The sequence below is a fragment of the Heterodontus francisci genome, chromosome 22, assembly GCF_036365525.1.
Source record: "Heterodontus francisci isolate sHetFra1 chromosome 22, sHetFra1.hap1, whole genome shotgun sequence".
Classification (NCBI taxonomy): Eukaryota; Metazoa; Chordata; class Chondrichthyes; order Heterodontiformes; family Heterodontidae; genus Heterodontus; species Heterodontus francisci.
This window is the reverse complement of record NC_090392.1, coordinates 82,275,495-82,297,308: the sequence shown is the minus strand read 5'-3', so window position 1 is coordinate 82,297,308 and position 21,814 is coordinate 82,275,495. Positions and strand designations below refer to the sequence as shown.

The 21,814-nt window shown below is 52.1% G+C and overlaps 1 protein-coding gene across 5 annotated transcripts in view; it reads left to right on the top strand.

Moving 5' to 3' along the window:
- Positions 1–1,342: 1,342 nt before the first annotated feature.
- Positions 1,343–21,814, top strand: part of si:dkeyp-69c1.9 (uncharacterized) — a 56,717-nt gene continuing 36,245 nt past the window's right edge. For 2 of the 5 annotated variants that reach the window (XM_068054397.1, XM_068054396.1), the window contains exons 1-3: positions 1,343–1,530; positions 15,337–15,437; positions 20,781–20,917. In XM_068054397.1, coding sequence (XP_067910498.1) covers positions 1,451–1,530; positions 15,337–15,437; positions 20,781–20,917 — 318 coding nt within the window. In that variant the 5' untranslated portion in view covers positions 1,343–1,450. The other 3 variants (XM_068054400.1, XM_068054398.1, XM_068054399.1) reach the window with 3 other exon arrangements.

Here is a 21,814-nt window from a genome sequence, read left to right as displayed (position 1 = left end):
GACCCTCCGACAGTGCAGTGCTCCCTCAGTACTGACTGTCCAACAGTGCAGCACTCCCTCAGTACTGACACTCCGACAGTGTGGCACTCCCTCAGTACTGACCCTCCGACAGTGTGGCACTCCCTCAGTACTAGCCCTCCAGCAGTGTAGCACTCCCTCAGTACTGCCATTCCGACAGTGAGGCATCCCTCAGTACTGCCCCTCCGACAGTGTGGAACTCCCTCAGTACTGCCCCTCCGACAGTGCAGCACTCCCTCAGTTATGCCCCTCCGACATTGTGGCACTCCCACACTACTGACCCTCCAACAGTGTGGCACTCCTTCCATACTGCACCTCCAACAGTGTGGTGCTCCCTCCATAATGCCCCTGCAACAGTGCGGCACTCCCTCAATACTGCCCCTCCAAGAGTATGGCACTCCCTCAGTACTGACTCTCTGACAGTGCGGCACTCCCTCAGTACTGCCTCTCTGACAGTGTGGCACTCCCTCAATACTGACTCTCTGACAGTGTGGCACTCCCTCAGTACTGCCCCTCCGACAGTGTGGGACTCCCTCCATACTGCCCCTCCGACAGTGTGGCACTCCCTCCATAATGCCCCGACAACAGTGCGGCACTCCCTCAATACTGCCCCTCCAACAGTGTGCCACTCCCTCAGTACTGCCTCTCTGACAGTGTGGCACTCCCTCAGTACTGCCCCTCCGACAGTGTGGCACTCCCTCAGTACTGCCCCTCCGACAGTGTGGCACTCCCTCAGTACTGAGCCTCTGACAGTGCAGCACTCCCTCAGTACTGACCCTTCGACAGTGCAGCACTCCCTCAATACTGACCCTCTGACAGTGCAGCGCTCCCTCAGTACTGCCCCTTGACAGTGCGGCACTCCCTCAGTACTGCCCCTGTGACAGTGCGGCACTCACTCAGTACTGCCCCTCCGACAGTGTGGCACTCCCTCCATACTGCCCCTCTGACTCTGGAGTGGAACTTGAACCCACGAGCTTCGGGACTCCGAGGTGTGAGTTACCACTGACTGAAAGAAGCTGCCATTAGACGGCTGCATTGCTCAGGTTGGTATTTCCAGGTTTTGGGTTGATTCAAACTCTGATTATCTGTGAGGTTGTGTTTTGATGTGGATCAGAGGGGTTGTGTCTCATCACCCGCAATAACTCCGGGTTCAGGTGAGCCTGTGTTAAACTCATTGCTCAGTCACAGGTAAAGCCTGACTCCGATTTTACTGTCACTCCACACTGAAATAATTCCCCAGCCTGCGGCAATTGTGCACTTTGTAAAGTTGCCATGGTAACAACTGTACATAAAGGAATCCGAGTGAAATTGTTTGTCAGGAAAGCTGACTGTAACCAGGAGGAAACTGTTTCCTGGGCACAGTGAGAGGAACTGCTCTGTATTTCAGTGATTCTCCTGCAGAAACACTTTTCAAAAAATACCTTTCTTTAAAATGGCTCTGGGAGATTTGAGAAGATTGGAAGAGTTAGAATTCCCGGAGTTTTCCTGTCTCTGCGAGTTGTGCGATTGTGGGTAAGAGAGTCTGAAATCTTCCTGGTTCCTGGAACAGCTTCACAAGGAACATATTTTACACCTTTTGTTAATTCCCTCCTCCCCACCCCCACCTCCTCATCCCTACCCTCATCCCTACCCTCCTCCCCACCTCCTCATCCCTACCCTCATCCCCGTCCCCACCGCCCTCATCCCTACCCTCATCCCCACCCCCACTGCCCTCCTCCCCACCCCCACCTCCTCATCCCTACCCTCCTCCCCACCCCCACCGCCCTCATCCCTACCCCCACCCCCTCATCCCTACCCCCACCTCCTCATCCCCACCCCCCTCATCCCTACCCCCACCTCATCCCCACCCCCCTCATCCCTACGCCCACCTCATCCCCACCCCCTCATCCCTACCCCCACCTCCTCATCCCCACCCCCCTCATCCCTACCCCCACCTCCTCATCCCCACCCCCCTCATCCCTACCCCCACCTCCTCATCCCTAGCCCCCTCATCCCTACCCCACTCCCCGCATCCCCACCCTCATCCCCACCCCCACCCCTCCTCATCGCCAACCCCACCCCCTTATCCCTACCCTCATCCCCGTCCCCATCCCCACCCCCCTCTGGTACACAGCCCAATACGTTGGGTCCCACACTCAGAGCACCCCGACCCCACCCCAGTTCACTCGCTGATCACTCAACCAGCTAACCAACAAATGAGATCACAATGGCAGTGACACCTCTGGACAATTCCCCTCATCACCTGAGTTAGGGATAAGGTTAATTCAGCCAGGGCTCCTGCTCCTGAGCAACCAGCAATCCCGGCTGGCGTTGAAGTAGACACACTTTAAACCGTGGCGAACCCGTGCCAGTGCCCTCTTGCGTCCCTGTAACCTTATCCCCTACCTCACTACTCTCAACAGCCTGTACACTGGCACTGCAATTTAGGTTCCCATTCCCCTGCTGATTTAGTTTAAACCCCCCCGAAGAGCACTAACAAATCTCCCCCCCAGGATATTGGTACCCCTCTGGTTCAGGTGAAGACCATCCTGTTTGTAGAGGTCCCACCTACCCCAGAAAGAGCCCCAATTATCCAGGAAACCAAAACCCTCCCTCCTACACCATCCCTGCAGCCACGTGTTCAACTCCTCTCTCTCCCTATTCCTCTCTTCGCTAGCACGTGGCACAGGCAACAACCCAGAGATAACAACTCTGGTTGTTCTCGCTCTAAGCTTCCACCCTAGCTCCCTGAATTTCTGCCTTAAATCCCCATCTCTCTTCCTACCTATGTCGTTGGTGCCTATGTGGACCACGACTTGGGGGTGCTCCCCCTCCCCCTTAAGGATCCCAAAAACACGATCGGAGACATCACGTACCCTGGCACCTGGGAGGCAACACACCAACCGTGAGTCTCTCTCGTTCCCACAGAACCTCCTATCTGTTCCCCTAACTATGGAGTCCCCAATGACTAATGCTCTGCTCCTCTTCCCTTTTCCCTTCTGAGCAATATTTATTGCACAGTCTCACACTTGAACAGTGCTTCCTTGAGTGAGAGTTTTGGACAGAAACTCAGTCAGCTCCTTCAGGAGAGGAGGGGAGAGAGGTCAGAAACTACAAAACAGCAGTGACTACACTGTGAAACACCTCGGGGCATCCTGCGGGATGTGACAGGTGCTATTTAAAGGCAGGTTCTCACTTTCTTACGAGCGTTGCCTTGGACTGTGGAAGAAATCTTCAGATAAACACAGAGACAGTATTCAAACCTCAACCCAGGTGGAGACAACCTGTGACAGATCTCCTCGAGATGTTTGAAAGGGTTGCTGATGAATGTTGAGAGACGATTGTGTGTTCGCAGAGAGTCAACAGTTACCAGAGGTGGTTGTTTGTGAGACTCAGTGAGATTAAGGTTTGTATTCTTCTATTCAGAGGCTGCCTGGCTGGTTTAGAGTACCTGCTCCTTCGAAGGTTTCCACCCAGTCAGCTGTCCTCAGCTTCCCATTCACTTTGGGGCCACTGCTGTTTGTCATTTTTATAAACGACCTGGATGAGGGTGTAGAAGGGTGGGTTAGTAAATTTGCGGATGACACGAAGGTCGGTGGAGTTGTGGATAGTGTCGAAGGGTGTTGTAGGGTACAGAGGGACATAGATAGGCTGCAGAGCTGGGCTGAGAGATGGCAAATGGAGTTTAATGCGGAGAAGTGTGAGGTGATTCACTTTGGAAGGAGTAACAGCAATGCAAGAGTACTGGGCTAATGGGAAGATTCTTGGTAGTGTAGATGAGCAGAGAGATCCAGGTACATAAATCCCTGAAAGTTGCTACCCAGGTTAATAGGGCTGTTAAGAAGGCATATGGTGTGTTAGCCTTTATTAGTAGGGGGATCGAGTTTCAGAGCCACGGGGTCATGATGCAGCTGTACAAAACTCTGGTGAGGCCGCACCTGGAGTATTGCGTGCAGTTCTGGTCACCGCATTATAGGAAGGATGTCGAAGCTTTGGAAAGGGTGCAGAGGAGATTTACTAGGATGTTGCCTGGTATGGAGGGAAGGTCTTACGAGGAAAGGCTGAGGGACTTGGGGTTGTTTTCGTTAGAGAGAAGGAGGAGGAGAGGTGACTTAATAGAGACATACAAGATAATCAGAGGGTTAGATAGGGTGGATAGTGAGAGTCTTTTTCCTCGGATGAGGATGGCAAACACGAGGGGACATAGCTTTAAGTTGAGGGGTGAAAGATATAGGACAGATGTCAGAGGTAGTTTCTTTACGCAGAGAGTAGTAGGGGCGTGGAACGCCCTGCCTGCAACAGTAGTAGACTCGCCAACTTTAAGGGCATTTAAGTGGTCATTGGATAGACATATGGATGTAAATGGAATAGTGTAGGTCAGATGATCGGCGCAACATCGAGGGCCGAAGGGCCTGTACTGCGCTGTAATATTCTAATTCTAAAAAAAAACTCTTACCCTGACCCTTCCTCTCTGGGTCTTGATAATTAGAAAGAGTCGGGTTTGCAATTGTGAAATAAGGGGTGAGATGATCTATAATTTAATGATCCAGGGGAGTGTCAGGTGTCACTGTACACCCCTGCACAGGTTTCCATCGATTCATGAGCACAAGATGAAACCACGAGACGAGATCAGACTCCACATCGCTCACTCGAGCACCAAATGAGGTCTCACGGCCTATCATATCTGTGCTGTCTCTTTGCTCGAGCAATCCCAAACTAATCCCAGTTCCCCACGCTCTCCCCATTGTCCTGTATCTTCCTCTGCTTCAAATATTTATCCATTTTCCCCCTTAAAAGGTACAGTGGCTTTTGCCTTACTCAGTGGCTCGGAAAAGCATGGAATGTTTTCTGCATGTTTTTTCTGAGTTTTCCTCCTTTATCCTGGGCACCAGAAACCCCTTTACAGGAATCGCATTGGCTGCTGGTAAATACATCACTGACTCGACTCTCCTACATTGAATGACGTGGCAGTGGTGGGGGGAGGCAGTGGGGGGTGGCAGTGGGAGGGGGTGGCAGTGGTCGATGGGGGGGGTGGCAGTGGGAGGGGGTGGCAGTGGTCGATGGGGGGGTGGCAGTGGGAGGGGGTGGCAGTGGTCGATGGGAGGGCGGCAGTGGTGAGGTGGCAGTGGAGGGGTGGCAGTGGTCGGGTGGGGGGTGGCTGTGGGGGGTGGCAGTGGTCGGGTGGGGGGGTGGCAGTGGTGGGGTGGCAGTGGTCGAGTGGCAGTGGGGGGGGTGGCAGTGGGGGGTGGCAGTGGGGGAGTGGAGGTGGGGGGGTTGGCAGGGGGGGTGGCAGTAGGGGGATGTCAGTGGGGGGGTGGCAGTGGGGGAGTGGCAGTGGGGGAGTGGCAGTGGGGGGGTGGCAGTGGTCGGGTGGCAGTGGGGGGGTGGCAGTGGGGGGTGGCAGTGGTTGGGTGGGGGGGTGGCAGTGGGGGAGGTGGCAGTGGGGGGGGTGGCAGTGGGGGGTGGCAGTGGTTGTGTGGGGGGGTGGCAGTGGTCAATGGGGGATGTCAGTGGGGGGGTGTCAGTGGGGGTGTGGCAGTGGTCGGGTGGCAGTGGGGGATTAGCAGTGGGGGGTGGCAGTGGTCGGGTGGGGGGTGGCAGTGGAGGGGTGGCAGTGGTTGGGTGGGGGGGTGGCACTGGGGGGGTGGCAGTGGTCGGGTGGGGGGGTGGCAGTGGGTGGGGTGGCAGTGGTCGATGGGGGCGTGGCAGTGGTGGGGTGGCAGTGGAGGGGTGGCAGTGGTCGGGTGGGGGGTGGCAGTGGTCAATGGGGGGTGGCAGTGGGGTGGTGGCAGTGGGGGGTGGCAATGGTCGGGTGGCAGTGGGGGGGTGGCAGTCGGGTGGCAGTGGGCGGTGGCAGTGGAGGGGTGGCAGCGGTCGATGGGGGGTGGCAGTGGTGGGGTGGCAGTGGTCGGGTGGGCGGGTGGCAGTGGGGGGGTGGCAGTGGTCGATGGGGGGGTGGCAGTGGGGGGGTGGCAGTGGTCGTGGGGGTGGCAGTGGGGGAGTGGAAGTGGGGGGTGGCAGTGGGGGGGTAGCAGAAGGGGGGGTGGCAGTGGGGGGTGGCAGTGGGGGGGTGGCAGTGGGAGGGTGGGGGGGTTGGCAGTGGGAGGGTGGCAGTGGAGGGGGTAGCGGGGGGTGGCAGTGGGGGGGTGGCAGTGGTCGGGTGGAGGGGCGGCAGTGGGAGGGTGGCAGTGGGAGGGTGGCAGTGGAGGGGGTGGCAGTGGGGGGGTGGCAGTGGTCGGGTGGAGGGGTGGCAGTGGGAGGGTGGCAGTGGAGGGGATGGTAGTGGAGGGGGTGGCATTGGGGGGTGGCAGTGGGGTGTTGGCAGTGGTCGGGTGGGGGGTGGCAGTGGGTGGTGGCAGTGGGGGGTGGCAGTGGGGGGGTGGCAGTGGTCGGGTGGGGGGTTGGCAGTGGGGGGTTGGCAGTGGAGGGTGGCAGTGGGAGGGTGGGGGGGTGGCAGTGGGAGCGTGGCAGTGGGGGTGTGGCAGTGGGGGGTGGCGGGGTGTCAGTGGGAGGGTGGCAGTGGAGGGGGTGGCAGTGGGAGGGTGGCATTGGGGTGTGGCAGTGGGGGGGTGGCAGTGGGGGGTTGGCAGTGGTCGGGTGGGGGGGTGGCAGTGGGGGTGGCAGTGGGAGGGTGGCAGTGGTCGGGTGGCGGGTTCGCAGTGGGGGGGTGGCAGTGGGGGGTGGCAGTGGGAGGGTGGGGGGGTGGCAGTGGGGGGGTGGCAGTGGTCGGGTGGAGGGGTGGCAGTGGGAGGGTGGCAGTGGGGGGGTGGCAGTGGGGGGTGGCAGTGGTCAGGTGGAGGGGTGTCAGTGGGAGGGTGGCAGTGGAGGGGGTGGCAGTGGGGGGGTGGCATTGGGGTGTGGCAGTGGGGGGGTGGCAGTGGGGGGTTGGCAGTGGTCGGTGGGGGGGTGGCAGTGGGGGGGTGGCAGTGGGGGTGGCAGTGGGGGGGTGGCAGTGGTCGGGTGGCGGGTTCGCAGTGGGGGGTTGGCAGTGGGGGGTGGCAGTGGGGGGTGGCAGTGGGAGGGTGGGGGGGGTTACACAAGGGTGACTGAAAAAAAGAAAAAATTGTCTAATTTTAAAAAATTGTTGCTTGTTTTTTTTGGGTCACTGATTATCTCGGGGCTGAGGATTTTCACACTGTGATTCTGGAGCTTAATCCAATTGCAGAGCTTATCTTTGCCCATGTAACCTTTCAAATTCTCATAAGTCAAAGTTGATCAGGTGATATGTAGTGCAATTTTTAAGTAATCTCATTGGCTAGTGGTAATTACATGCTCACTCTGTTTGTGTCACTTTCCAGAAATCTCATTGGCTGCTGGTAAGCACATCACATATCTGATTGTTCCATGTTGATTGGCTATGATAGATTTAGCGAGTGGGCAAAACTGGGGCAGATGCAGTTCAATGTGGGAAAGAGAGAGGTTATCCACTTTGGATTTGAGAAAGGTAGATCAGAGTATTTGCTAAATGGTAAGATGCTCGGAATGGTGCAGAAGCAGAGAGATTTAAGAGTCCAGGTACAGAAATCACTAGAAACTAGCAGACAAGTACAAAAAAAATGAAAAAGGCCAATGGAAAGTTGGCCTATCTCAAGATGGTTGCATTTAAAAAGGTGGTTGCTATGTTACAGTTGTACAGATCTCTGTCAGACCCCATCCAGAGTAACTGTGTTCAGTTCTGGGCACCTCACCACAGGAAGGATATGTTGGCTTTGGAGTGAGTGCAGTGCAGATTCACCAGAATGATACTGGGACCAGAAGTTCCTGTTGCAAAATGTAGGCTTGTATTCTCTTCAATATTGTTACGACAGGGTGAGGATGGAGTCTCAGGCTCCTCTCTCACTCCTTTCCTGATTTGGCTGTAAAAGGGTTTAACTTTTAAAATGCAGTGTTTTTAGCTTCATCTCGGTGAGTCCTTGCTCACTGCTTTCTAATTGCAATTGTAAATGAACCAATCAGACAGGCTTTCTTAGGTTTAAACAAGAAAGATGTAAGTTTATTAACCTTATCACTCTAACTCAGTTAAAATTACTAAAATATGCAACGCACCACGCTATAATGCAAAAGAGAGAAACACACACACAAATAGTTACAGAGGGGGGAGAAAGAATTAAAGGAGGAAGTTTGGAGTGGTAAATGGAATTCAGTTACTGTCTTTAGTTTTGCTGTAAAGTCCTTGATTGGAGTTAGGATCTTGCAGTTCCCGCTGGGGCCCAATGCACACTTTCAAACTTGCTTCTCTGGTACCAGAAGGCTGAAGAGCTTCTCTGTCTTGAGGCTTAAGCTACTTCCGTGGGTCTCTGGGACTTTGCTTGAGAGAGAGACAGAGAGAGAGAGGGATCTTCTGTTTTGTCTTCAAATTGCAGTCTGCCCGAAAACCTTTCTGTGCGGTACAATTCAAACAGTTCCCAGTCTGGCCAGCAGGTAAGTCATGTGATCAACTCTTTGAAACAGCATCTTCTGTGGAGGATTGCTGATTTCAGAAAGTCTCCAGTGACTCTCAGTGGGGGATGGAATGCTGTCTCTTACACAGTCAATGATACTCAGTGTCTTTTGATCAACACTATTGACAAAACCCATCTGGCTAATTGAATCAGGGAACACTCCCATTGTTTCTCAATGCAACTGTCTCTGGAGATGCAAATGTACAGCCAGGTTTTCAGCTGTTCAGCTTTGTGGTCTTTTTAAACAACTTATTTTCAATGTCCAGTAAAAAAGTTCAAGTAGTCTTTCATATGATGAAATTAATGTTTCCATTTGGCCAGTGTGGTTTCTGTCGCAATATGGAAGATTGAGGGGGTGATTTAATTGAGGTGTTTACAATGAGTAAAGGATTTGATTGAGTAGATAGAGAGAAACTATTTCCTCTGGTGGGGGGGAGTCCAGAACAAGGAGGCAGAATCTTAAAATTCGAGCCAGGCCGTTCAGGGGTGATGTCAGCAAGCACTTCTTCACGCAAAGGGGAGTGTAAATCTGGAAGTCCCCCCCCCCCCCCCCACCCCCACCCCCACCCAAAAAGCTATTGAGGCTGGGGGCCAATTGAAAATTTTAAACCTGATATTGATGGTTTTTTTGTTGGGTAATGGGATTAAGGGTTATAGAAGCAAGGTGGGTAGATGGAGTTCAGATACAGAGCAACCATAATCTAACTAAATGGCAAAATAAGTTCAAGGGAATAAATGGCCTCCTCCTGTTCCTGTGTAACAGGCTTGAGGGGCTGAATGGCCTCTTTTTTTGTTCATTGATGTGCACATCACTGGCAAAGCCAACATTTATTGTTGGAACCTAATTGCCCTTGAGAAGGTGGTGGTGAGCTGCCTTCTTGAACCACTGCAGTCCATGTGGGGTAGGTACACCCACAGTGCTGTTAGGAAGGGAGTTCCAGGAATTTGACCCAGCGACAGTGAAGAAGCGGCGATATCGTTCCAAGTCAGGATGGTGTGTGGCTTGGAGGGGAACTTGCAGGTGGTGGTATTCCCATGCATTTGCTGCCCTTGTCCTTTTAGGTGGAAGAGGTCGCGGGTTTGGAAGGTGCTGTCTAAGGAGGCTTGGTGTGTTGCTGCAGTGCATCTTGTAGATGGTACACACTGCTGCCACTGTGCGTCAGTGGTGGAGGGAGTGAACGTTTGTGGATGATGTACCAATCACGCGGGCTGATTTGTCCTGGATGGTGTCGAGCTTCTTGAGTGTTGTTGGAGCTGCACCCATCCAGGCAAGTGGAGAGTATTCCATCACACTCCTGACTTGTGCCTCGTAGATGGTGGACAGGCTTTGGAGAGTCAGGAGGTGAGTTACTCACCGCAGGATTCCTAGCCTCTGACCTGCTCTTGTAGCCACAGTATTTATATGGCTACTCCAGTTCAGTTTCTGGTCAATGGTAGCCCTTAGGATGTTGATAGTGGGGGATTCAGCGATGGTAATGCCGTTGAATGTCAAGGGGAGATGGTTAGAATTTCTCGAGTTTGAGATAGTCATTGCCAGGCGCGAATGTTACTTGCCACTTATCAGCCCAAGCCTGGATATTGTCCAGGTTTTGCTGCATTTCTACACGGACTGCTTCAGTATCTGAGGAGTCACGAATGGTGCTGAACATTGTGCAATCATCAGTGAACATCCCCACTTCTGACCTTATGATTGAAGGAAGGTCATTGATGAAGCAGCTGAAGATGGTTGGGCCTACGACATTACCCTGAGGAACTCCTGCAGTGATGTCCTGCAGCTCAGATGATTGACCTCCCAACAACCACAACCATCTTCCTTTGTGCTGGGTATGTCGGAGTCGGAGACTAGAGAGAGAGAAAACACAGCGGGAGCAGAGCTTTAAAAAGCGGGCCAAAAGGAACAGAGTCGGAGACCAAAGAGAGAGAGAGAGAGAGAGGGTATTTTAAGGTGGAGGCCTGCTACCCAACCTGAATCCGATGGGACCCGATGACATGTGTCGGGTCGGGTTGGGTTGGGCTGAGTCCAGGTCGAGTCGGGTCGGGTCGGGTCGGGTTGGGTCAGGCCGGACACATACGATAAGTGCTCTCACACCAAGTTTGAGCCAGGCATTTACCTCTTTATTCTGATTGACCCTTTGCCAATTAGCTCATGGCTCAGGTAGTAACCCGGAGTTTACTCCCTTTTTGGTTCTGCTTTTTAATTTAGCCCCTAGCTGCTCATATTCCCTCAGCAGAACCTCTATCCTCGTTCTACTTATATCATTGGTACCTATGTGGACCATGACAACTGGATCTTTCCCCTCCCACTCCAAGTCCTTCTGCAGCCCAGATGAGATATCCCGAACCCTGGCACCAGGTGGGCAACAGAGCCTTCGGGACTCTCGATCCTGGCCACAGAGAACAGTGTCTATGCCCCTAACTGTACTATCCCGGATTATGACTACATTTCTCTTTTCTCCCCCCATTTGAATGGCTCCCTGTACCAGGGTGCTGTGGTCAGTTTGCTCATCCTCCCTACAGTCCCTGCTCTCGTCCACACAGGGAGCAAGAATCTCGAACCTGTTGGACAAGGACAAGGGCTGAGGCTCCTGCAACACTACCTCCTGGATCCCTCTACCTGCCTCACTCATAGTCACACCCTCCTGTCCCTGACCACTGGCCGAATTCAAGGTAGTTAGTCTAAGGGGTGTGACTGTCTCCTGAAACACAGCGTCCAGGTAACTCTCCCCCTCCCTGATGTGTCGCAATGTCCGAAGCTCAGACTCCAGCTCATCAACTCTGAGCCGGAGTTCCTCGAGCAGCCAACACTTGCTACAGACGTGTTCACCAGGAACCACAATGGGGTCCACCAGCTCCCACATCATGCAGGTACAACACATCGTCTGGCCCCGCATCTCTGTAAAATATTTCTCCTATTCACCTTTAATCTGAAATCAATTTAGAATAGGTAATTCAACTAGCAGTTACTTACCAACCAATGAACTTACAATTTTCCAATGATGTCACTCTTTTTTTCTCTCTTTGTTTTCACTCCCTTAAAATTAAGGCCTGCTCAGGTCAGGAAAAAAGAACCTGAACCGAACCCAATTGAACCACAGCAGACCCGAGCCGACCCAACCATCCCTTTACTTACCTTCCTGACACCGAACCTGCAGGAAGCTGCAATGCATGCCTGATGATGTCACAGTGATGCCACTCACTCACTGCGCAGACTCTGTTTCGTCCCGGTCTCTCAGCTCAGGTAGAACGAGGATAGAGGTATGATGAATGGATATGATTTAGTGGTGATTACTGAGATGTGGTTGCAGGGAAATCAGGTTTGGGAATTGAATATCCAAGGGTACTCAGTATTTTGGAAGGATAGGCAGGAAGGAAAAGGAGGTGGTGTAGCTTTGTTAGTGAAGGAAGAGATCGGTGCTGTAGTGAGAAATGATATAGGCACTGGAGATCAAGACGTCGAATCAGTCTGGGTAGAAATAAGAAATAGCAAGGGAAAGTCGTCCCTGGTGGGAGTAATCTATAGGTCCCCAAACAGTAGTTCCGCAGTCGGGCACAGTATAAACCAGGAAATACTGGGGGCTTGTAAGAAAGGTACGGCAATAATCATGGGTGATTTTAATATGCATATAGACTGGATTAATCAAATTGGCAAGGGTAGCCTCGAAGGAGAGTTCATTGAATGTATTAGAGATTGTTTTTTGGAGCAATATGTTGTGGAACTAACCAGGGAGCAGGCTATTCTAGATTTGGTATTGTGTAATGAGGTGGGATTAATAAATGATCTCATTGTTAAGGAATCTCTAAGAAAGAGTGATCATAGCATGCTAGAATTTCAAATTCAGTTTGATGGTGACAAACTTGAGTCCCACACGAGCGTTCTGGAGCTAAAGGTAATTACGTATGCATGAGAACAAACTTGGCCCTAGTGGACTGGGCAGGAAGACTAAAAGATAGGACAGTTGATGAGCAGTGGCAGATGTTTAAGGAGATATTCAATTCCTCCCAACTAAAATATATTCCAGAGAGGAAGAAAGATTGTAAGGGAGGGAAAAAACATCCATGACTAAGCAGGAAGTTAAGGATAACATAAAGACAAAAACTAAGGCATACCATATTGCAAAGGTCAGTGGCAAACTGGAAGATTGGGAGACTTTTAAAAATCAACAAAGGGTTACAAAAAAATAAAGAGCAAAGGTAAATTATGAAAGAAAACTAGTGCAAAATATAAAAAGATAACAAAAGCTTCTATAAGTATATAAAAGGGAAGAGAGTAGCTAAAGTGAATGTTGGTCCCTTGGAGGATGAGACTGGGGAGTTAATAGTGGGGAGCACAGAAATGGCAGAGACACTAAATCAGTATTTTGCCTCAGTTTGCACGGTGGAGGACGCTAGTACCATCCCAATAGTAACAGGTAATGCAAAGATTATAGAAAGGGAGGAACCTAGAACAATCATCATCACTAGGGAAAAAGTACTGAGCAAACTATTGGGATTGAAGGCAGACAAGTCCCCAGGGCCTGATGGCTTACATCCTAGGGTCTTAAAGGAAGTGGCAGCAGAGATAGTGGATCCATTGGTTATAATATTCCACAATTCCCTGGATACGGGAAAGGTTCCAGTGGATTGGAAAAAGCTAATATAACGCCCTTATTCAAAAAGGGAGGGAGACAGAAAGTAGGAAACTATAGAACAGTTAGTTTAGCACCTGTTGGGAAATGGTTAGAATCCATTATTAAGGAAGTAATAACAGGACATTTAGAAAGTCAAAACACAATCCACCAGAGTCAGCATGGTTTTATGAAGGGTAAATAGTGTTTGACTAATTTGCTAGAGTTCTTTGAAGCTGTAACAAGCAAAGTGGCTAATGGGGGTCCTGTAGATGTAGTATATCTGGACTTCCAGAAGGCATTTGATAAGGTGCTGCACAAAAGGTTAATACACAAGGTAAGATCACATGGGGTTAGGGGCAATTTATGGCTTGGATAGAGGATTGGCTAACCAACAGAAAACAGTGTCAGGATAATTGGGTCTTTTTCTGGTTGGCAAGACGGAACTAGTGGGGTGCCACAGGGTTCGGTCCTCGGGCCCCAATTATTTACAATCTATATTAATGACTTGGATGCAGTGATAGAAGGTACTATAGTCAAATTTGCAGATGACACTAAAATAGTTGGGACAGTAAGTTGCAATAAAGAAATAAGAAATTTACAGATGGATATGGATAGGTTAGGTGAATGGGCCACAATTTAGCAGATGGATTTTAACGTGGATAAGTGAGAGATTATCCATTTTGGTCGAAAGAATAGAAAGGAAAATTATTATCTAAATGGAGAGAAACTTGAGTGCTTTGGTGCAGGGGGATCTGGGTGTCCTCGTGCATGAATCGCAGAAAACTAGTATGCAGATACAGCAGGTAATAAAGAAGGCAAATGGAATTTTGGCATTTATTGCTAAAGGAGTTGAGTATAAAAGTAGGGAAGTGTTGCTGCAACTGTACAAGGCATTAGTGAGACCGCACCTGCAGTATTGCGTACAGTTTTGGTCCCCTTACTTGAGGAGGGACGTAGTTGCATTGGAGGCAGTTCAGAGGAGGTTCATTAGATTGATTCCAGAGATGAGAGGTTTGTCTTATGAAGAGAGATTGAGCAGTTTAGGCCTTTAATCTCCAGAGTTTAGAAGAATGAGAGGAGATCTAATTGAGGTATATAAGATAATTAAGGGAATTGACAAAGTAGATGTAGAGAGTATGTTTCCTCTTGTGGGGCAATCTAGAATGAGAGGTCATAGTTTTAGGTAAAGGGGTAGCAGATTTAAAACAGAGATGAGGAGAAATTACTTCTCTCAAAGGGTCGTGAGTCTGTGGAATTCACTACCCCAGAGTGTGGTGGATGCCGGGACATTGAGTAAATTTAAGGAGGAGATAGACAGATTTTTAATTAGTAATGGGTTGAAGGGTTATGGAGAAAGGGCAGGAAAGTGGAGTTGAGGCCGAGATGAGATCAGCCATGATCGTATTGAATGGCGGAGCAGGCTCGAGGGGCTGAATTGCCTACTCCTGCTCCTAGTTCTTTTTTTTTCATTCGCATCTCTACATGAGAGACCGCCAGCATTTACAGAGGGAGTGTTTGATGGGGACAGTGTAGAGGGAGCTTTACTCTGTATCTAACCCCCCGTACTGTACCTGTCCTGGGAGTGTTTGATGGGGACAGTGTAGAGGGAGCTTTACTCTGTATCTAACCCCCCGTACTGTACCTGTCCTGGGAGTGTTTGATGGGGACAGTGTAGAGGGAGCTTTACTCTGTATCTAACCCCCCGTACTGTACCTGTCCTGGGAGTGTTTGATGGGGACAGTGTAGAGGGAGCTTTACTCTGTATCTAACCCCGTACTGTACCTGTCCTGGGAGTGTTTGATGGGACAGTGTAGAGGGAGCTTTACTCTGTATCTAACCCCCGTACTGTACCTGTCCTGGAGTGTTTGATGGGACAGTGTAGAGGGAGCTTTACTCTGTATCTAACCCCCGTACTGTACCTGTCCTGGGAGTGTTTGATGGGGACAGTGTAGAGGGAACTTTACTCTGTATCTAACCCGCATTTTTTTTTGCTCCAAGTTCTTATGATTCCAACCAGCAGAATGTTTTCCCCGATTCCCATTGACTCCAGTTTTGCTAGGGCTCCTTGATGCCATGCTTGGTCAAATGTCCCTGTGATTTTTTCTCCTGAGTTGCAATGTTCTGGTGATTAATTTTCAGTTTCTGAATAATCCAGGACAATTCTGTCGGGTTAGCAAACCCTGGAACATGCTGAGGGAATATATTTAATGGAATTGTACCGAATAGCACTGGTTAGTTAACGTTTCCTCCCAGTCACGACTACCGAATGATTCTTCCTTTCTCTCCTCCAGTCAACACAAGCAGCATCAAAACTGTAAAAAGAACCAATTGAATCAGCGAGGCACAGACTGCCTCTTGAGCCACTACCAGTCCACCTTCACACGGCCTCTAAGTAAGGACCTGATGTATCAATGTAATGTACTGCAGCTTCGACACTTTGTCTGGTTTTGGGACAGTGACTTCTGCTTTCTCTTTCCTGCTTTGGTTTGTTGTTGGATCCAATCCCACAGCAGTGTCCATGGTGTGGCTGGGGGAGGGCTGCTGAACAGACTTGTGTATCTCAGAGATTGCAACAGATTGTAACTAGCATCTCCCCACACTCTGCCTCTGACGACAGCAACACGGTCAGAGTGCCCTCCAGGTCTCGTCATTCAGACTTGGGTTGCTTCCAGTGGAGGACGAGGGGCCGTCCCCTCAGTTGTGCCTGATGTAAGGTGCACTCTAAACATGAGACTGGTAGCTTAGCCAGCAGTGCCCTCATTACACAGCCAAGCTGAGGGTTGTCAATTTTCCAGGCGTCACCAGGAATTAATTATTAATCTCCTGGACATTGCTCTGAGCAAAACCAGGAGAAAAATCATAAAGAAAATTGCATGTGTTTCATTTTCTTCAATCTGAGCAGTATCAAAGAAAAATCCCACACCTCATTATGAATTGGATTTCTTTCTAAAGGCGAGCTTACATTGCTGCTTAAAACAACTTACATTTATATAGCACCTTTCCTGTTGTAAAATGTCATTCGTTCAGATGACCAAACGCTTGCTCAAAGAGGTAGGTTTTAAAGAGGAGAGAGAGATATTGAGGTGGGGAGGTTTGGGAGGGAATTCCAGAGATTAGAACCCAGGCAGCTGAAGTCACGGCCGCCAATGGTGGAGCTTTGGAAATCGGGGGATGTTAAAGAGGCCGGAATTAGAGAAACGCAGAGATCTCGGAGGGTTGTAGGACTGGAGGAGGTTACAGAGATAGGGAGGGTTGTAGAACTGGAGGAGGCTACAGAGATAGGGAGGGTTGTAGATCTGGAGGAGGTTACAGAGATAGGGAGGGTTGTAGATCTGGAGGAGGCTACAGAGATAGGGAGGGTTGTAGGACTGGAGGAGGTTACAGAGATAGGGAGGGTTGTAGATCTGGAGGAGGCTACAGAGATAGGGAGGGTTGTAGGACTGGAGGAGGTTACAGAGATAGAGAGGGTTGTAAATCTGGAAGAAGCTACAGAGATAGGGAGGGTTGTAGGACTGGAGGAGGGTACAGAGATAGGGAGGGTTGTAGATCTGGAGGAGGCTACAGAGAGAGGGAGGGTTGTAGGACTGGAGGAGGTTACAGAGATCGGGAGGGTTTTAGGGGCTGGAGGAGGTTACAGAGATAGGGAGGGTTGTAGGACTGGAGGAGGTTACAGAGATAGGGAGGGTTGTAGGACTGGAGGAGGTTACAGAGATAGGGAGGGTTGTAGGACTGGAGGAGGTTACAGAGATAGGGAGGGTTGTAGGACTGGAGGAGGTTACAGAGATGGGGAGCGTTGTAGGGGCTGGAGGAGGTTACAGAGATAGGGAGGGTTGTAGAACTGGAGGAGGCTACAGAGATAGGGAGGGTTGTAGGACTGGAGGAGGTTACAGAGATAGGGTGGGTTGTAGATCTGGAGGAAGTTCCATAGATAGGGAGGGTTGCAGGACTGGAGGAGGTTACAGAGATAGGGAGGGTTGTAGAACTGGAGGGTGTTACAGAGATAGGGAGGGTTGTCGGACTGGAGGAGGTTACAGAGATAGGGAGGGTTGTAGGACTGGAGGAGGTTACAGAGATAGGGAGGGTTGTAGGACTGGAGGAGGTTACAGAGATGGGGAGCGTTGTAGGGGCTGGAGGAGGTTACAGAGATAGGGAGGGTTGTAGAACTGGAGGAGGCTACAGAGATAGGGAGGGTTGTAGGACTGGAGGAGGTTACAGAGATAGGGTGGGTTGTAGATCTGGAGGAGGTTCCATAGATAGGGAGGGTTGCAGGACTGGAGGAGGTTACAGAGATAGGGAGGGTTGTAGAACTGGAGGGTGTTACAGAGATAGGGAGGGTTGTGGGACTGGAGGAGGTTACAGAGATAGGGAGGGTTGTAGGACTGGAGGAGGTTACAGAGATAGGGAGGGTTGTAGAACTGGAGGAGGCTACAGAGATAGGGAGGGTTGTAGGACTGGAGGAGGTTACAGAGATAGGGTGGGTTGTAGATCTGGAGGAGGCTACAGAGATAGGGAGGGTTGTAGGACAGGAGGAGGCTAAAGAGATAGGGAGGATTGTAGGACTGGAGGAGGTTACAGAGATCGGGAGGGTTGTAGATCTGGAGGAGGCTACAGAGATAGGGAGGGTTGTAGGACTGGAGGGGATTACAGAGATAGGGAGGGTTGTAGGGGCTGGAGGAGGTTACAGAGATAGGGAGGTTGTAGGACTGGAGGAGGTTACAGAGATAGGGAGGGTTTTAGGGGCTGGAGGAGGTTACAGAGATGGGGAGGGTTGAAGATCTGGAAGAGGCTACAGAGATAGGGAGGGGTGTAGGACTGGAGGAGGGTACAGAGATAGGGAGGGTTGTAGGACTGGAGGGAGTGTACAGAGATAGGGAGGGTTGTAGATCTGGAGGAGGGTACAGAGATAGGGAGGGGTGTAGGACTGGAGGAGGGTACAGAGATAGGGAGGGTTGTAGATCTGGAGGAGGCTACAGAGATAGGGAGGGTTGTTGGACTGGAAGAGGTTACAGAGATAGGGAGGATTGTAGAACTGGAGGAGGCTACAGAGATAGGGAGGGTTGTAGGACTGGAGCAGGTTACAGAGATAGGGAGGGTTGTAGATCTGGAGGAGGCTATAGAGATAGGGAGGGTTGTAGGACTGGAGGAGGTTACAGAGATAGGGAGAGTTGTAGATCTGGAAGAAGCTACAGAGATAGGGAGGGTTGTAGGACTGGAGGAGGGTACAGAGATAGGGAGGGTTGTAGATCTGGAGGAGGCTACAGAGATAGGGAGGATTGTCGGACTGGAGGAGGTTACAGAGATAGGGAGGGTTGTAGACCTGGAGGAGGTTACAGAGATAGGGAGGGTTGTAGGACTGGAGGGGGTTACAGAGATAGGGAGGGTTGTAGGGGCTGGAGGAGGTTACAGAGATAGGGAGGGTTGTAGGACTGGAGGAGGTTACAGAGATAGGGTGGGTTGTAGGACTGGAGGAGGTTACAGAGATAGGGAGGGTTGTCGGACTGGAGGAGGTTACAGAAATGGGGAGGGTTGTCGGGGCTGGAGGAGGTTACAGAGATAGGGAGGGTTGTAGGACTGGAGGAGGTTACAGAGATAGGGAGGGTTGTAGGACTGGAGGAGACTACAGAGATAGGGAGGGTTGTAGGACTGGAGGAGGTTACAGAGATAGGGAGGGTTGTCGGGGCTGGAGGAGGTTACAGAGATAGGGAGGGTTGTAGGACTGGAAGAAGCTACAGAGATAGGGAGGGTTGTAGATCTGGAGGAGTGTACAGAGATAGGGAGGGTTGTAGATCTGGAGGAGTGTACAGAGATAGGGAGGGTAGTAGATCTGGAGGAGGGTACAGAGATAGGGAGGGGTGTAGGACTGGAGGAGGGTACAGAGATAGGGAGGGTTGTAGATCTGGAGGAGGCTACAGAGATAGGGAGGGTTGTAGGACTGGAGGAGGTTACAGAGATAGGGAGGGTTGTAGGACTGGAAGAAGCTACAGAGATAGGGAGGGTTGTAGATCTGGAGGAGTGTACAGAGATAGGGAGGGTTGTAGATCTGGAGGAGTGTACAGAGATAGGGAGGGTAGTAGATCTGGAGGAGGGTACAGAGATAGGGAGGGGTGTAGGACTGGAGGAGGGTACAGAGATAGGGAGGGTTGTAGACCTGGAGGAGGTTACAGAGATAGGGAGGGTTGTTGGACTGGAGGAGGTTACAGAGATAGGGAGGGTTGTAGAACTGGAGGAGGCTACAGAGATAGGGAGGGTTGTAGGACTGGAGCAGGTTACAGAGATAGGGAGGGTTGTAGATCTGGAGGAGGTTACAGAGATAGGGATGGTTGTAGACCTGGAGGAGGCTACAGAGATAGGGAGGGTTGTAGATCTGGAGGAGTGTACAGAGATAGGGAGGGTTGTAGATCTGGAGGAGTGTACAGAGATAGGGAGGGTAGTAGATCTGGAGGAGGGTACAGAGATAGGGAGGGGTGTAGGACTGGAGGAGGGTACAGAGATAGGGAGGGTTGTAGATCTGGAGGAGGCTACAGAGATAGGGAGGGTTGTTGGACTGGAGGAGGTTACAGAGATAGGGAGGGTTGTAGAACTGGAGGAGGCTACAGAGATAGGGAGGGTTGTAGGACTGGAGCAGGTTACAGAGATAGGGAGGGTTGTAGATCTGGAGGAGGCTACAGAGATAGGGAGGGTTGTTGGACTGGAGGAGGTTACAGAGATAGGGATGGTTGTAGACCTGGAGGAGGCTACAGAGATAGGGAGGGTTGTAGGACTGGAGGGGGTTACAGAGATAGGGAGGGTTGTAGGGGCTGGAGGAGGTTACAGAGATAGGGAGGGTTGTCGGACTGGAGGAGGTTACAGAGATAGGGAGGGTTGTCGGACTGGAGGAGGTTACAGAGATAGGGTGGGTTGTAGGACTGGAGGAGGTTACAGAGATCGGGAGGGTTGTCGGACTGGAGGAGGTTACAGAGATGGGGAGGGTTGTCGGGGCTGGAGGATGTTACAGAGATAGGGAGGGTTGTAGGACTGGAGGAGGTTACAGAGATAGGGAGGGTTGTAGGACTGGAGGAGACTACAGAGATAGGGAGAGTTGTGGGACTGGAGGAGGTTACAGAGATAGGGAGGGTTGTAGGGGCTGGAGGAGGTTACAGAGATAGGGAGGGTTGTAGGACTGGAGGAGGTTACAGAGATGGGGAGGGTTGTAGGACTGGAGGAGGTTACAGAGATAGGGAGAGTTGTGGGACTGGAGGAGGTTTCTGAGATAGGGAGGGTTGTGGGACTGGAGGAGGTTCCAGAGATAGGGAGGGCTGTAGGACTGGAGGAGGTTACAGAGATAGGGAGGGCTGTAGGAGTGGAGGAGGTTACAGAGATAATTGTTGGTGGTTTTGAGAAGAGCTGTGAGAAGCCAAGCCTGAATATACTCTAACTTACTGTAGTCGATATATTGCTTAACCAGCATCACTAAAACAGATGATCTGCTCATTATCACATTGCTGTTTGTGGGATCTTACTGTGTGAAAATTGGCTGCTTCTATTTCTACATTACATTTGAAAAGTACCTCATTGGCTGTAAAGTGCTTTGGGATATCTCAAGGATGTATAAGGTGCTATGGAAATGCAAGTCTTTCTTTCTCAACCCTGTTTATGTCATCCGTTCACTGGAGTGTGCTGAACAGTGTGGGAGCCTTTGCATGTTTTCACGAGTTGCAGAGATCGGTGCAGAATGATGTCCTTTGTCCTGTTTCAGATATCCAGCCCCGCAGCAGCAAAAGGCCATTCCACACCCCCCTGCACTGCAACCCACCAGCCATGCAGTGTGAAACCACTCAGCGCTCGGAATTCAGCCAGAAAGCCCGAAAGGACCGGCCGAAGGGCAGCAACAGAGTGAGTGGTACTGGATTGCTTCCTGCAAATAATTCATGGTGTTTACTGTTCATTACTGGGAAATCCAGAGGAAGGGCCGGGTCCCACAGGGCCCTGGGGAAGGGCCGGGTCCCACAGGGCCCTGGGGAAGGGCCGGGTCCCACAGGGGGCCAGGGGAAGGGCCCGGTCTCACAGGGGGCCAGGGGAAGGGCCCGGTCCCACAGGGGGCCAGGGGAAGGGCCCGGTCCCACAGGGCCCTGGGGAAGGGCCGGGTCCCACAGGGCCCTGGGGAAGGGCCGGGTCCCACAGGGCCCTGGGGAAGGGCCCGGTCCCACAGGGGGCCAGGGGAAGGGCCCGGTCCCACAGGGGGCCAGGGGAAGGGCCCGGTCCCACAGGGCCCTGGGGAAGGGCCGGGTCCCACAGGGCCCTGGGGAAGGGCCGGGTCCCACAGGGCCCTGGGGAAGGGCCCGGTCTCACAGAGCCCTGGGGAAGGGCCCGGTCCCACAGGGGGCCAGGGGAAGGGCCCGGTCCCACAGGGGGCCAGGGGAAGGGCCCGGTCCCACAGGGCCCTGGGGAAGGGCCCGGTCTCACAGAGCCCTGGGGAAGGGCCCGGTCTCACAGGGCACTGGGGAAGGGCCCGGTCCCACAGGGCCCTGGGGAAGGGCCCGGTCTCACAGGGCACTGGGGAAGGGCCCGGTCCCACAGGGGGCCAGGGGAAGGGCCCGGTCCCACAGGGCCCTGGGGAAGGGCCGGGTCCCACAGGGCCCTGGGGAAGGGCCGGGTCCCACAGGGCCCTGGGGAAGGGCCGGGTCCCACAGGGCCCTGGGGAAGGGCCCGGTCTCACAGAGCCCTGGGGAAGGGCCCGGTCCCACAGGGGGCCAGGGGAAGGGCCCGGTCCCACAGGGGGCCAGTGGAAGG